The 14788-nt window shown below is 35.4% G+C and overlaps 1 protein-coding gene across 2 annotated transcripts in view; it reads left to right on the top strand.

Moving 5' to 3' along the window:
* LOC111703626 (insulin-like growth factor 1 receptor) overlaps positions 1–14788 on the top strand; it is a 31189-nt gene that overhangs the window by 12953 nt on the left and 3448 nt on the right. Inside the window, exons 1-11 of one of the 2 annotated variants that reach the window (XM_023475624.1) lie at positions 3084–3172; positions 4617–4867; positions 5236–6003; positions 7116–7237; positions 7861–8204; positions 8893–8957; positions 9183–9403; positions 10686–10835; positions 11282–11340; positions 12073–12170; positions 12485–14517. In XM_023475624.1, coding sequence (XP_023331392.1) covers positions 3099–3172; positions 4617–4867; positions 5236–6003; positions 7116–7237; positions 7861–8204; positions 8893–8957; positions 9183–9403; positions 10686–10835; positions 11282–11340; positions 12073–12170; positions 12485–14517 — 4185 coding nt within the window. In that variant the 5' untranslated portion in view covers positions 3084–3098. Of the gene's footprint in view, positions 1–3083; positions 3173–4616; positions 4868–5235; positions 6004–7115; positions 7238–7860; positions 8205–8892; positions 8958–9182; positions 9404–10685; positions 10836–11281; positions 11341–12072; positions 12171–12484; positions 14518–14788 lie in introns of those variants that run through there. The other variant, XM_023475625.1, reaches the window with a different exon arrangement.

Raw genomic sequence — 14788 nt, forward strand, 5'->3', positions numbered from 1 at the left:
GAAATCCTGATTAATATGTTGACTTGTTTCTGTGACACCCTGCAGACTCTCTAGCTCTAGCTGAGTGAACCTAGGCTAGGACCGGCCAGAGAAACTGCAATAAATATCATTCATTGTAATATTTGGATCTAATTGCATTCTTCCTTTGCATAGAGCCACGTCGCGCCCCCGCCCTTGTCGAGCCCCGTTATCATTAAATGATCTTTTTCAGAAAAAAATACTTGTATTTATGGTTGATTTGTAAGTTGATCTTTTTTTCTTCATTTATTTAAAATGAAAAAGTATACTTATAGTGGCTTTTTTGTATTAAAATCGGTATTGAAGGTCAAAGCCAACTTTTTTGTTATAATATTTCTGACAGCTTCTTGTCTTAATTGTACTGATTCTACTAATATTTTTTATTTGCTCTTTATTTTGATCTAAACTTAATGGTCCAGGGTTACATAAAAGTTAGATATATATAAGTTTGCAAGATATGGAAAAAAAAACAATGTACATATTTCAATATATAATGTCTTTTTGAAATTTCCTGTAACAAACTAAATTTTTGTTTTGACCCACTTCCACTTGTCAGATTTTGATAAAATTTAGCTTTATGGAAAGCCTTTGACACAAGGAAAAGAATTTCACAAGTTTGCAAAAAAAAATTGCAAATTTTTTGCAAACAACCTGTCAAAGGAAATTTGCACATTTTTAGTTTTTCTTGATTAAAAAACAGGTTATTTAAAATTTTGCAAAAAATATTGCATATTTGAAATGGCATGGTCAAGTGCTTTTCAGAAATGTATAATTTTTCATTTTTTGGACAAATTTTTTTTTGCAAACATTTTTCTATATAACTGAATTTTGCGATTAAAAAATTCAAATTTTGCAAATTTGCAATTTTTTTTGCAGATTCTAAAAGTGGAGTACAAGAGCTTTCCAATGATGTATCATTTGTCATATTTGGACATCAAACATGGGATTTAGAGGGGGGGCCCTTCCCCCCCCCCCCCCCGGCATATCCTGGTTTTCAAGTACCCCAGCTGAGATAGGGTTAACCCTCCTAATACTTCACTGTCAAATGTGGTTTAAAACCCTATCCTATCAAGTATTAAACGATAAGAAAAGTCGCCAATTTTTTAATAAGTTATTCGAAGAATTTGAAATATCTGAGTGATGAAAATTAGACACTCCAGTTCCTCCAGTGTGCGTGCAAACTTGGTTTTGCAATACTCCACTGTTCTAAGATTCTGTCTTATTTTTTTCTCTGAACATTGATTTCAGACAAATTATATTCTAAAAAAATATTTGTTATCTACCCAACGTTTTAGACAAATTGGCCAAAGCCTGGATGTTTTTCGCACCCCTGGCGAATGTATTGAAATCGTGCCAATTTTACGCTAGGGGCGATCAAAAAGTTCTTGATGGTAGATATCGATTATCTTTATGTAAACTTACTTTTAAGTAATTTTTCGCCAATAACTAAAATATATAATAATTTCACTAGAAATTCATTTTTTATTCTGCGTCAAGTTTGAATCAAATTCCCTCTGTTCTTATTTGCAATTCTGAATTCCCCCTCGTTTCCTCCCCCTATATAGTTCTGTAAAGTATCTGAATTATGTCGAATGCATGTTGATTGTTGAGTTTCTTTTCATGAATCCTCATTTCTGAATAAACGGATAAATTTCCACTTGTGCTGAACATGTGTAGGAATATGGGAGTAAAGAATAATTCACTTGGTATGCGTCAAGATGCGTTTTATAGTCTGTGGCATATTTGACGCAAATCGAGCTGAATTGTTATCTTTTTTTTAAACGTTTTTTTTCATTCTCAATCTCTTATTCTATCTTCTATAAAAAACATTTAATGTTTTTCATCTTAATCATTTTAGATTTCCTTATTAAATTTATTTTCCTATTTTTTCATCGTCCATTTTTTCCTTTTCTCCGTCTTTCCTCTTTGAATGCCCCCATCTTCGCTCTTCTTTCTTTCTCCCTTTCTCTATCTTTTTTTCCGTTTTCTCACGTTGTCTGTTTTCTAGCGCATAATGTTTTTCGTTAAGTATTTTCTAAAGGGTTTGGCTTCAGGGTTGTATTTAAAGATTCTTATTTTTGGGCTTTTCTTAAAGAAGAATTTTATTCCTGGAAAATAAAATTTTTTGTGCGTATTTTTTCTACAAACTATTTTGGTTTTATGTTGCTGAATGATGTTAAATAAGAAACCTATGATGTATTTTGCTACTATTTGTCCTTGACTGGCTGCACTAGAGGTGTACTGAATATAGAACATGACACCCCCCTCCCCACTCCTCCTGTAGTCTAGTTCCGGTTTATACAGTTCTGCGAACTATTTCTAGCCTTGCAGATATCTTAGCTGTGAGCTAGAGAGCTAGTTACTCCTTTAATGATAGGGCCGGTGCAAAGGGGTGTGTAAGCTGGGACATTAGGGGGTACATCAGGGGGTTTATTAGGGGTGTACTCCGGGTTTATTAGTAATAAATAAGGCCCCAGAGACATTATTAGGAATCAAGGAGACATTAGGATTGGGGTATTATACATATATAGAGCTATAGATGTACATTATGAAAGCGAGTTTTGTCTTGAATTGTGGTATACTTAAAAACGGGAACGTGGATTTTGTCTCGAAGACGCGACAATGTTTCAAATTCAGGATATGTTCGAAAATGGAAAACCTGACATTGTCTTGAAAACGGTCAGGAGATTTTAAATATTATAATTTTGATATAAAAAAAGTTTAAAATTGCGAATTGTTTAGTAAAATGTTGGTTGTAGTTTAGTTTTGATCATTGACTTTTACTCTGGATATGGGTCAGGATCCAAAAAAACCCAGTTCGTGCCCATACTCAGTGTTAGAAATGGGCCAAGTTTTAGTTTTGGAACTAATGTCCGTTGAATTGGTGAATGGAGTTTCTAAACTAAAACATAAAAGAAAAAATCTTAAAATCAGTTTTAACTGTAAATGCGTCTGTTCATTCCTCATTATTCATTATATACACAATATACATAGTTTTCTTATCATTTAATAATATTTGTTTTAATGAATTATGGAATATCTAAAGCGTAAGCATGTCTTTGTAGATTAAACTTAAAATTATGCATGGCCTATCCTGGCCAAGAAGCAAGTGGACAGTGGTCACAGTGTCCCATACTAAGCTCCTAAAACGGGGGTGTGGTAGTTTGATATTTTCAACTTTTTAAATTTAAAATTTCTTTTGCTCCAAACATGCAAATTTGCATGAGATGCAAAAAAGTTCATAGAAAAGTGTAAGAAGCAATTGGATTTTATTTAAACAAATTCCCTTTTTGTGTTAAATTGGATTACGAATTTCCAGGAACCTTATCGGTCAAAAAGTATTTCGGGTTTTTTTATCAAGAAATATGTATACAAACTAAAACTATATAATTTCTTACCTTTAAATTTGTAATTTAAGGGAATTTGTAATTTAAGGGAATGATTAACCTAGCTGGGTTTACAGATGTTTTTAATTTCTCGAAATCTACAGCAATTGAATAGAAATATTTACCCACTTTCTGGGGCATAATGTAGTTTTAAAGCAATTCTCGGAATTGTTTTGTTTACAAACAAATTCATTCATTTTCCAGTGTGTAACAGTACGTGTACTGTACTGTGAACAGGGTGTACGCACATTTCATTCATTCATGATTCATTTGGAAGTAAGATAACAATTATTCTCATTTGTTTTATGGAGAGCAAAGCCACAATATCTCAGTGAAAATTATAAATCAAGATAAAACTTCTAGTTTGTTTTCAGTTTTCCTAGACAATTTAACGATTGTCAATTGGATTACTTTTTCAACAGGGATATCCATAAAAAGACAGCTTTTATTGACGCAACATAAGAGGGTTGGGCAGCCTTAAAGGAAAATTTGCATGTCAAAAACAGTCGTGTATGGAGAAATACTTCTTAGATTTCATTCTAAACAACGTTTTGCTTTGTGATGTTTTATTTTGGGCGGTTTTGATCCTCCTCCCCCCCCCCACACTTTTCTAACCCACGGGTCTGTGTTCTAATCCATGTATGACGCATTGTAAAGAACTGGTTGAATTTGTATCTATAGGGTGTCACCGCCATCCTTGTTATTATAGATTATAGATAGACTAGTTTTCTTGTAATCGATTTCGCCATTTTAGTCTTATCTACATTTTTATCTGGATTTCTTGCACAGATGTATATTTCTTGCATTCCTCTTCATTTTATCCAGTTCATTATGTTTAATTAATTTCTTCTTTTATGAATTTATTTTTCTATTTTTCTAATTCGTTTATTTCTTTCGTTTCTGTTTTTTTTATTAATATTAATTTGAAAGTGTTTTTAAGGCTCATAAAAGCTCTCAGCAAACACTTTTTTCTTACCCTACCAGCCCCCCCCCTATTTCCATTTTTTACATTCATTCATTTTTACATTTTTATCCTTATACATTTAGTTTCTTGCAATTTAAAAAATGATGTTTAATTTTTAAATCTTCGAATTCCTGAATTATTCCTTTAATATGTTTCAAATAACATATTTTTTTCAGTCAGTTGTTCTTTTTTATCATTTTTTATTTGATATTTTATTTTGATAATTATATTTATATATATATTTTTAGAATGAGTTTAAATGATCCTCCGACCCTATCCAGGGTTCGGCATTGGTCGTGTCCTGACAAGCTTCCCTCCACCCCCTCCCTGGACACACCATTGTCCCGCCCCTTCTACAGGGAGATGGAGGACACCCTGGCCCGCCCCCTGGCGAGCTGGGAGGAGAAGGTGTTAAGGTGGAGGGAGGAGAGGATGAGTAGAAGACTGAAGAAGATTGCTCTCGTCTCAATGATGAACACTGACTCCGGAACCAACCTTGGTGAGTTTAAAGCGACTATTATATGAGACTGTGTTGAATAGTGCCTTTTATTCAAATTCTTATTCACATTTCTTTGAAATCCTCAGGTTTACAAGTCGCTTAATTAAGGTTCAGGTTTCAGAAGTACAAAATTAATTCCAAATTACTAAGACGCCCCCTTACCTTAAAATTTAAAAAAAAATTGATTATCATAAAACAAAGAAAGTCTTTCTTCCGAGAGCGAAAAAATCGATTTCCACTGAGTCTTGAGTCGGAAGTGATTTGAAAGAAAATATCCGGAGGGATTGAATTGTTTCCGGTCTCTTGTAATGCAATAAACTTACGCAGTCCTTTTTTCTTTAAAAAAATGAAAAACTTTTTTATTTTAGATTTAACAAATTGTCCTTGGTTTGATCTGAAGACTGATTTACTAAGTGATGATGAAGGAAGACTGGATAAATGTATTGAAGAGAAGGACGGATTGAACCACAGAAGAGCTGAAGAGAAGGACGCATTCAACCGGAGAAGAGCTAGTTTTCCTTCGACGGATTCGTGCGGGGTTGAAGACCAAGGTTCATCTTTTCCTACTCAGCAACCCTGGGAGGAATACAACCCTGAATTAAGTTCATATCCCGGAGAAATCCAAAACACCGAACCAGAACTTGCCAGACTAAATGTTAGGCTTGGTATAAGTTCTATTCTCGGAGAAGCAACCCAACCTGACAATTTAAGAAGAGTTCAGAACACAACTAACAACCCTGTTCATATACCCGTTCATAGAAGTCCCCAAAATATTCAACCTTGTCGCGAATGCTCCCAAAACCCCCTCGGATGCTCCCGAACAACGCCTAGTTGCTCCAAACATATAACTAGTTACCCTGGAACTAAACCATGCCACTACAAACCGATTTCAATCTACGAACAGCTTGACTCCTCCCCTCCCAACCAAACCAAACCATTCACTGTTGAATTCTGTTCCTATATATATTATTTAATTAACCCAGAGAAACCTAGTGTTAATCCTAGTACCTGTACCAGCACGGAGTATAAAAGAACCCGGAGTAGATCCTGGTTTAGTCCGTGGACCTATTTTCTCCTCTTCTCAATAGTCTTGATCAACTCCTGCTCACTGGTTGCTGCAAACCAAGGGCCCCAGGGTAAGGATTAGATACTTGAGTTCGTGTTTACGTATTTCTATTTTTACTACAGTGAGAACCATAAAACTGGGATTGGAAGACGACATAAAGGCAATATTTTAAAGTGTTATAACGCTAATAGTTATACAAATCACTAATTAAGTGAAATGGTTTTTGCACAATGTCTGTGGTGTTTATTAGACTAATTAAAATCACAACTTGAGTCTCAAAGTCGTCTTTCTATTCCAAAGTTTTCTGGTTCTCACTGCAAATGCAAGGATAGTGGGAGCGGTGGAATGCTTAGACAGTCGGTCACAAGCCACAACATTTTCCCCTTCCATGCCACATATTAGCTTTTTTGTCTTCCGGCAGCCATGAGCCACAACCGTACGGTCTTCCATGTCACAGCATTTGAGTCTGCCGGCCGTTATTACAGTTTTAAATTTGCATTAAAAGTAATTTTCAAAATTCCAGCGACGTCATGCAAAAGACAAATTTAATTGAAATAATGACGATTCTTTTTAATTTAAAATTCTAAGCTTATTTTCCCCTAAAATAAGTTCAATCTCCTCTAAAATGGCTTATTTTTGAAAACAATATGCACCATAACATACTTTTAAAGTTCAAACCCATTATCGAAAATTTGCAATATGTAACAAGAAAATTGCAGAAATTTATCCTTCAAAACCGTAATGACTGCCGCAAGACTCAAGTGCTGTGGTATGGAAGACCGTACAGTTGTGGCTTATAGCTTACGGAAGACAAAAAAGATAATATGTGGCATGGTAGGGGAAAGTGTTGTGGCTTTTGGCCGCCTGCCTTCCCCTGCTCACAGCGTTAGGATTTTTTTCTTTGTTTTAATGCATGTTCAGCGCACACAATGTAGATTATCGATGAGCCACGGTTCTCGTTAATGTTTATTATTCACTTTTTCCCCTTGTCATGCTTTTTTATAACCTCTGTCACGGAGCAATTAATGTATGGAGGGGAGGGGGTTGCATTCTGAAAAGTTGTATTGCTTATAATGTATTTTACAAGGTGGAGGAAGTCAAGTTTTGGTTTTGAAAGGCCGTTACGCTGGAAGCTCGCATTTTTTTAGTCTTGAAAAATTTTCTATCTGAATATTTGTTTAGTTTGTGTCGCCAATATCAATATAAACCACAAGACGAACTGGGCTGATCTGGCCAAGTACAGTAACTGTACTGTACTGGAGGGAAGCTTACAGATTAACTCCGCTCTACTGGATTATCAGAAGGTAAAGATCAATTTTTAAAATTATAAGTATTAAGCTACTTACTCTGTTTTTTACAATATTCTTTTCATGAAAAAAATTTCTTTAAACAAGTGAATTCAAATTGTTATTGAATATTGATGTACACTTGTACAGACTAGGCAAATTTTTGTCGTTATTGAATGATTTGTTATTGCTCATAAATATTTGAATGTTTTATATTTTCCTAAAGATAGTCCTAGTAACTGTAACTAGTCCCCACAACTTTGTTAACAGAAAAGGCGTATTATAGTACTCATGTTGGTGGATTTCTTCCTAGACGATAAAGACGACAATTAGCTCCGCTTGCAGTACTTGGAAGAATTATAAAACAAAACTGAGCAGTACCCTAGTCTATAGTTTTGTTTATATTGTTCCCAATAATTGTAGTATACTTTTATGTAAACAAAGATAATGATATATATATATTCCTTGTTTCTAGTTTAATACAGTGGATCACATAAATAGCTTGAAAATCGACAATTACTCTTAAAGTTAATTGGACTATATATAAAATGAAAACTAGAGTCTAAAAATCGTCTTCCTTTTTCACAGTTTTATGAGCCTCACATTGTTTGACAGATATTTTCATAATATTCTGATTTTAGGCCGAAGACAACTTAAACTTCTCGTTTCCGCATCTAGTTGAGATCACTGATTACCTACTCCTATACCGGGCAAACCAGATTGAGAACCTGACCAGTGTTCTCCCCAAGCTGGCGGTCATTCGCGGTCACCGGCTCATCAACAACTACGCCCTGGCCATATACCAGATGAAGAACATGAGGACTCTGGGTCTGCTCAGCCTGACGAACATCATGAAGGGCGGAGTAAGGATCGAGAAGAATCCGTCCCTCTGCTACGTGGAGACGATTGACTGGAGGCAGATTGTGATAGATCCGATACATAAGAAATCTCACATCTTCATTGAAGAGAATATGGACGAACAAGCGTAAGTTTTTTAATTTTGTAAATTTGTTGCGTAATTTTCTCGCGTTTGAGTGACCTGTGAGGGCTGAGAGTGACTGAATGACTGATTGAGTAATGTTTAAGAACTTAAAAAATACTTCAGTTCTAAAATTCTTGAAAGCTTGATAGATAGTAAATTTGTTTTGCGTATTTAGGTTTATTTAAACTTAACATCATTTAATTTTCAACTCAAAAGTATTTCTGTAGATATTTAGATTTTTTTAACTTGGCACATTTGTAATTTTATATAAAGGAAGGTGACATTCAAATGGGGAATGATTTATTTTGTTAGGGGGGAAAAGAAATTAAGAGTGTTAAACGTNCCCCCCAATAAAGAAAGAAATAATGATTTAAAAGCATAATAACCATCTAATGAAGTTAGGAATCAACAAACTTTGATTTAAAAATATTTATTAAGAATGAGATGATATTTTTTTCTGCCCTTTCCAACCCTTTGGCTCTCATTTTCCTAGAATTAAGAATATCACTGTTTAATGTTTATCAAAACATTAATTTTATCTTATCATTAAGTCAGTATTATTGTATAACATCGACTTCTTAGAAAATCTACGAATAATATTTATAAAAAGTCAAAAAAAAGTCTACGAACTTAACAGTTGCTAAAATTGATCGATGTTATTTTAGAAAATTATTTAAATAATATTATTTAGATGCTCTGACACGTGTAAGCCCAGCTGCGAAAACAATTGTTGGGATGAAGATAATTGTCAAATAAGTAAGTGTCTTTCTGTATGGATTAGGGTGGAGGGAGGGGGGGGGGGGGGGTTGAGTATGTTTAATAACCATCGCACCATGATGTGATTTACAATTAAATAACACAGAGACTAACTTGAAATTTAGATTTTTTAAATAATTGCTGTTAACTCCATTTAAAAAAAAAAAAAATTGTATTGTAACTGGTTTTCAACAATGATTTTTCTTTTAATGATCATTTGTCTAGAGCTTGTAAAATGTCCGGGTGGAATTGACGGTTCCGCCGGCCAGGACGAGTGCTACGCGGATAACCAGGGTGAACCCAAGGTCCCCTGCTCGGCGGAGTGTATCGGCGGATGCTCCGCCAAAACCTCCCCCGAGCACTGCTACGCCTGCAGGAATCTCTGGTACCAGCTACAGAACAACTCAACCGTCTGTGTCGAGAAATGTCCTGAGGGCCTTCTCTCGGTAAGAAATATATGACAGATAGACAAGACAGAAAATAGTGTGAGATTGATATGATTTGGTAAAAATAATACGGGAACAAAAATGATAGGGGCCTTAACATGATAGGGGAATTAAAATTAAAGGGGAAAAATGTTATGGGAACAAAAATGATAGTGGAATGAAAATATTAGTGGAATGAAAATGATAAGGAACAAAAATGATAGGGGAATACAAATTGTAGGGGACTAAAAATTACAGGAGAATGAAAATAATAGTTGAATGAAAAAGATAGGGGAACAAAAATTATAAGGGAACACAAATGATAAGAGATCGAAAAAATAGAGGAATGAAAATGATAGTGGAATGAAAATGATATGGAACTAAGATTTTAGGGGAACAAAAATTATTGGGAAATGAAAATGATGGGGAACAAAAATTATAAGGGAACACAAATGACAAGAGAACGAAAAAAAAGAGGAATGAAAATTATAGTGGAATGAAAATTATAGGGAACAATAAAGATAGGTGACCAAAAATGATAGGAGAACACAAATTGATAATAATGAATGATAAGGGGACAAAAATGATAAGGGAATAAAAATTATAGTGGAACAAAAATGATAAGAGAATGAAAATTATAGGGAATGATAATGATAGGGTAATGAAAATAGCATGATCTGATGGTAATGAATGGGTGTAAAGAGGATGGAGAAGGATAGTTAAGTTTGCGGTCAATCTAAGTTCAAAGTTTAAGTAAGAGGCGGAAAAAGAATCTGTTGGCAAGTGTATGTTCTTAACAGAATACAGGGATGACAGACTCTACATAAAATTGGATTTTTATGTTCAGATAGTTTAAAATACCTGACAATTTTTATATTTCTATTTTTAACTTCTTGTCATCTTTATTGCGCACATCCCTTCGTCTATTTAAAGGTTTAGCTGGAAAACTGTTTAATTTTGCATTGATGAGTCAATATGACGTCATTAGCAAACTGACCGCTGTTTTCTAGCCTTCCTTAGATTAATCTTGAATGCATTTTTGTTCTGCATTACGTCTGTTTTAGAGTCATATAAGGACATAGTGAAATCTTTTATTGGCTTTTTTGGACCTCTTTTAATCTTAGTAAAATTCAATTGTCATAAGTTTTCAATAGATACAGGTATTTTGTGCTACGTAGACTAAAAAAGCACTTCTGTTGTGCGTCATTTTAAGTTTAAGAGAAGTTGTTCAACTTAGTCTGGACAGTTTGTCTACTTATCGCAATTCATTAATTTTTTGTATTTTATCATAATTATATTTCAGTATAAGAACTGGAAGTGTATTACGGAAGAAGCGTGTAGTAATCTTGAGAATGATGGAGGATACAGGGAGGAGGACAAGTTCTACAAGATACACACTGACCTCAACAGGCAGGAGCAGCAGTGCGTCGCAGAGTGCCCGGCCAACTATCAGGTGGGAAAAGGGATCCAGATACAGCAGATCTATCTCATTGATAGTTTTAAAATCTTTTTCATACCAAAGTCATTACCTTTTTTTGGTTTATGACCCACCAGTTAGATATGTTTGACACCTTGAAGTTTTGAGACGTTTTGGTTTTAATTTTTCCACTTAGATCTGGAAAGGATACAGAGGTTGTATATTTAATAAGTAGTGAAAGATAGTTTAACTAGGTACGGTATGCTGAACTACTTCTCCATAGTGTGACGCAGGGTGCATCAAAGAAGTATGTAATAACTAGCTACACCTAGTACAACTAATTGAATTAATCCGACATTCATTTAACAACCTTCCAAAATATCTTAGATTTATCTGCCTTGATCCATGATAATTGATACTGTATGCAGAATACAGAAAGCAGCATGAAAGCTGATGAAACTCTAATTCAATATTTTTTCCAGGGTACAAAAGATCAAAATGCGAAGAGGTGGGAGTGTACTCCATGTCAGAACTGTCCAAGGTATAAGATAATTATTAGTTTAAATAAAATGATTTATTTCATATACTTCCAGGGGTTTATATTTTCTGTGAAAATTATACCCCACCCCCCTTTGAAACTTTTTTTTTATAAGCATCAAAAATAAAGAAAATACTAGCCTTTTGATGATTTTTCATATTTTTGTCCTTCACCTATGTCATCAAAAATGTTGTACACCTTCTCGACCCTGTCAAATCATACTAGTGTGAGCGTACTCTGATATTGAAAGCGAATTAAAAAAAATGCGAATACATGCAGTATGCATCTTGCATAATTCAGCATTAAATTAACAGTTGCACACCCAGTCTATTCATTATTGGGCCTTAGCGTCTTACGTCAGATACTAAACATGCACATTAAAATTGATTGAAGAAAGATTAATAAGTGTACTGAAAAAAAAACAATTTATTCTACATTTGCAGACTATTTTTTGTGTGACATTTTTAAGTTAGACTGCATAACCTTGAGACTCTTGTTAAGTCGGTTGAAAAATGATCCTTGCATTACGCACATATAGAATAATTGATAACTTCCCCCAAAATGTTTAAACAAGTCAATGATGCATTAGTAATTATATGATAGCTGAAAATCAGCTAAAAGAATTTTGATATTTTTTTCAAATAGTGTGATACTTTTAAGATATTTTTTCATTAAGTATTTATACGAACAAGCTGTTGATTAAAATTAGATAAAAATGAACATTTTTGTATTTAGACATTGTGATGGCGGAGTGATTAATTCTCGGGAGGAAGCTGAGAGATTTCTTCATTGCACTCATATCACCGGGGAATTAGAAATTAGGGTCTCAGAAGGTAAGGGGCAAATGGTGTTAAGTTTAGGGGCCTTGAGGTCCTCTCCTGGGCCACGTAAACAGTTTAAGATAGTAATTGTCATCTCGAGATTGAATCGTGGATAACAGGACCTCATTTGATGCGTCCACGACTTAGAATAATGTTTTTTTTTTTAACTTAACTTAAAGTAAAGAGAGAAAATTAGCGACAGGGAAAGGTGATTTATCAAAAACTGATTTTAAGATTTAATGTAAATATAGATTATTTGATGAACCCCCTCCTATATTTAGTATTTACTATTTTTGTTTATGTTTGTTTATACAAAATTGTTTTAGGTGACATAACGCCAGTTCTAGAGGACACAATGAAGGATATTAAAGAGATCTCAGGAACTCTGAAAATATCTCGTTCCTTTGCTCTCGTCTCCCTGTACTTCTTCAAGTCCCTGGAGCTCATCAAGGGTGAGAACACGAACGAGAAGTTCAGCATCACTATAATGGAGAATGAGAACCTCCAGAAGCTATTCCCAGGGAACGTGAAGGTTGAGGCTGGGAAGGCGTTTATCCACTACAACCAGAAACTCTGCATGGAGGAGATTAACAATTTTATTGAGAAGAGTGGGCTCAGGAAACCAGGGGTCTACGAGGTGTCTAGCGTCACCAATGGGAACAAGGCCGTCTGCAGCAAGGAAAAGCTTTGGTTTAATATCACTGGTATTCACGGTAGGGCATTTGTCTTCGAATTTGAAAACTATCGACAGAACTTGTACCTACGTGCAGAGGAGGACGTTAATGCACTAATTGGATATGAGATATACTATCGAGAGATCAGTGAAGAGCAGTATGTTGCAAAGAACATCAGTAAATTTGAGGGTTTGGATGCTTGCGGTGGGAACACTTGGAACGTGCAGGATAGGAGGCCCAGTGATAACTTGGGAACGTGTGAAAATTCCAAAGACTGCAATCTCCCAGCAAACCAAGATGATTTTCCTATCCTGGTCTATAAACCGGAGACAGGCTGGATATTTGATCTGAAACCCTTTACTCCTTATGCAGTATACGCCACTACCCTTATGGTGCCGCATCTTGCTACGAACGCAACCGGCGCGCAGTCCGATATAGTTTACTTTAGAACGGACAGTGAGCCCCCAGAACAGGTTAGGAACCTGAAATGGTCCGCAGAGGAAACATACTCAAAGCTACGAATTAGCTGGTCTCCACCCAGACGCCCTCATGGTATAATTGATCACTATGATATAATGCTAGAATATATCCCGCTCAAGGATATTGCTAAGAATAGGAACTATTGCTCCAAGAAGCCGGAGGATAAGCCTGAGAAAGCAGAGATTGTCGTTCCTAAACCTAAGGTGAATGATACAAGTAATTGTCCCTTGTGTCAGTGCTCTAAGGACGATGGCAAAAACTACAATAAAATTGAGGACTTCGGAGACGAACATATTGATGAACAGGTGTTCTACAGCGATCTCATTAATAAAATCTTCACTATACCAATAACTATCGGAGGGGGTGGGAAATCAAAACGATCCATCCGTAGTGGAGCTGAATCCCTCCAGCTTTTGGGACAACCGGAGGAAGAAAAATATGTCAGGGTTAACACTAAGACTGCATCTGTCCAGTCATATGAAAATGTTTACAACGAGACCTCGTTCATCAACGGATCTAACGTGTATGGAATCTTGTATGAGAGAGTGAGTGGAAACCAAACTGAGATTGTGCTCAAGGACCTGAAACACTTTGCCCTGTACCAGGTTAAGGTGATGGCTTGTCAGGCAGAGCGTAAGTATGATTTGGATTGTGTAGACAACTGTATAATGCAGAAGGATTGTTCCCCTTGGTCTATTGATGAGGCTAAAACTCGACCCAAACCCAACGCGGACGATATCATCGTAGATGACAATAAATTGGAGATAATATTCCCAAATGAGACGACTGGAGACACATATATCCGTTGGAGACCACCCCAGGATCCTAATGAGATGATTGTACACTACACGCTGCGCAGAAAATCGTCTATGTCTGATGACGCGTCAAACAGCTACATGGAGCAGTGCATATCGTTGAACCAGTTAATTGAACTAGATGATGGTAGAGTTGAATACCATTTAACCACGGAGGGTGAATACTTAATCAGTTTAAGAGCTGTCTCTCTTTACTCCTCTGGAGGCTGGACCAGCTGGCAGAAGGTGAAGGTTAAGACTACTGCTAGTTACTACTGGATTGCTATTGTTGTGGTTATTCTCCTTCTCCTGATTGCCGGGTTGATGGTAGGATTCGTGGTGCGGCATAAGAAGAAGAATCCGATCCTAGAATGGGAGATTGTTTCCAGGAACCCGGATTATCTCGACACGGTAAATTATCCTTAAATAACTTGTCAAGTTCTCATACCTTGAATTATCGAACAGATCTGAAATTGATATTTGTAAAAGATATTCAATATTTTGGTATTTTTTTCTATTAAGATTGTATTAGGTTTTTTGCTGAATTTTTGAAATTTAAAAAAAAAACGGCAATTTTTTTGTTTGTTTTTGATTTACAAAGAGAAAAGTTCACAATAAAAATAGAAGATAGTAATATAAAAGGAATGATAAATTTTGTTCATTCCTCTCCCTTCTCAAACAA

Source organism: Eurytemora carolleeae, unplaced genomic scaffold (genome assembly GCF_000591075.1).
Source record: "Eurytemora carolleeae unplaced genomic scaffold, Eaff_2.0 scaffold524, whole genome shotgun sequence".
Lineage (NCBI taxonomy): Eukaryota > Metazoa > Arthropoda > Copepoda > Calanoida > Temoridae > Eurytemora > Eurytemora carolleeae.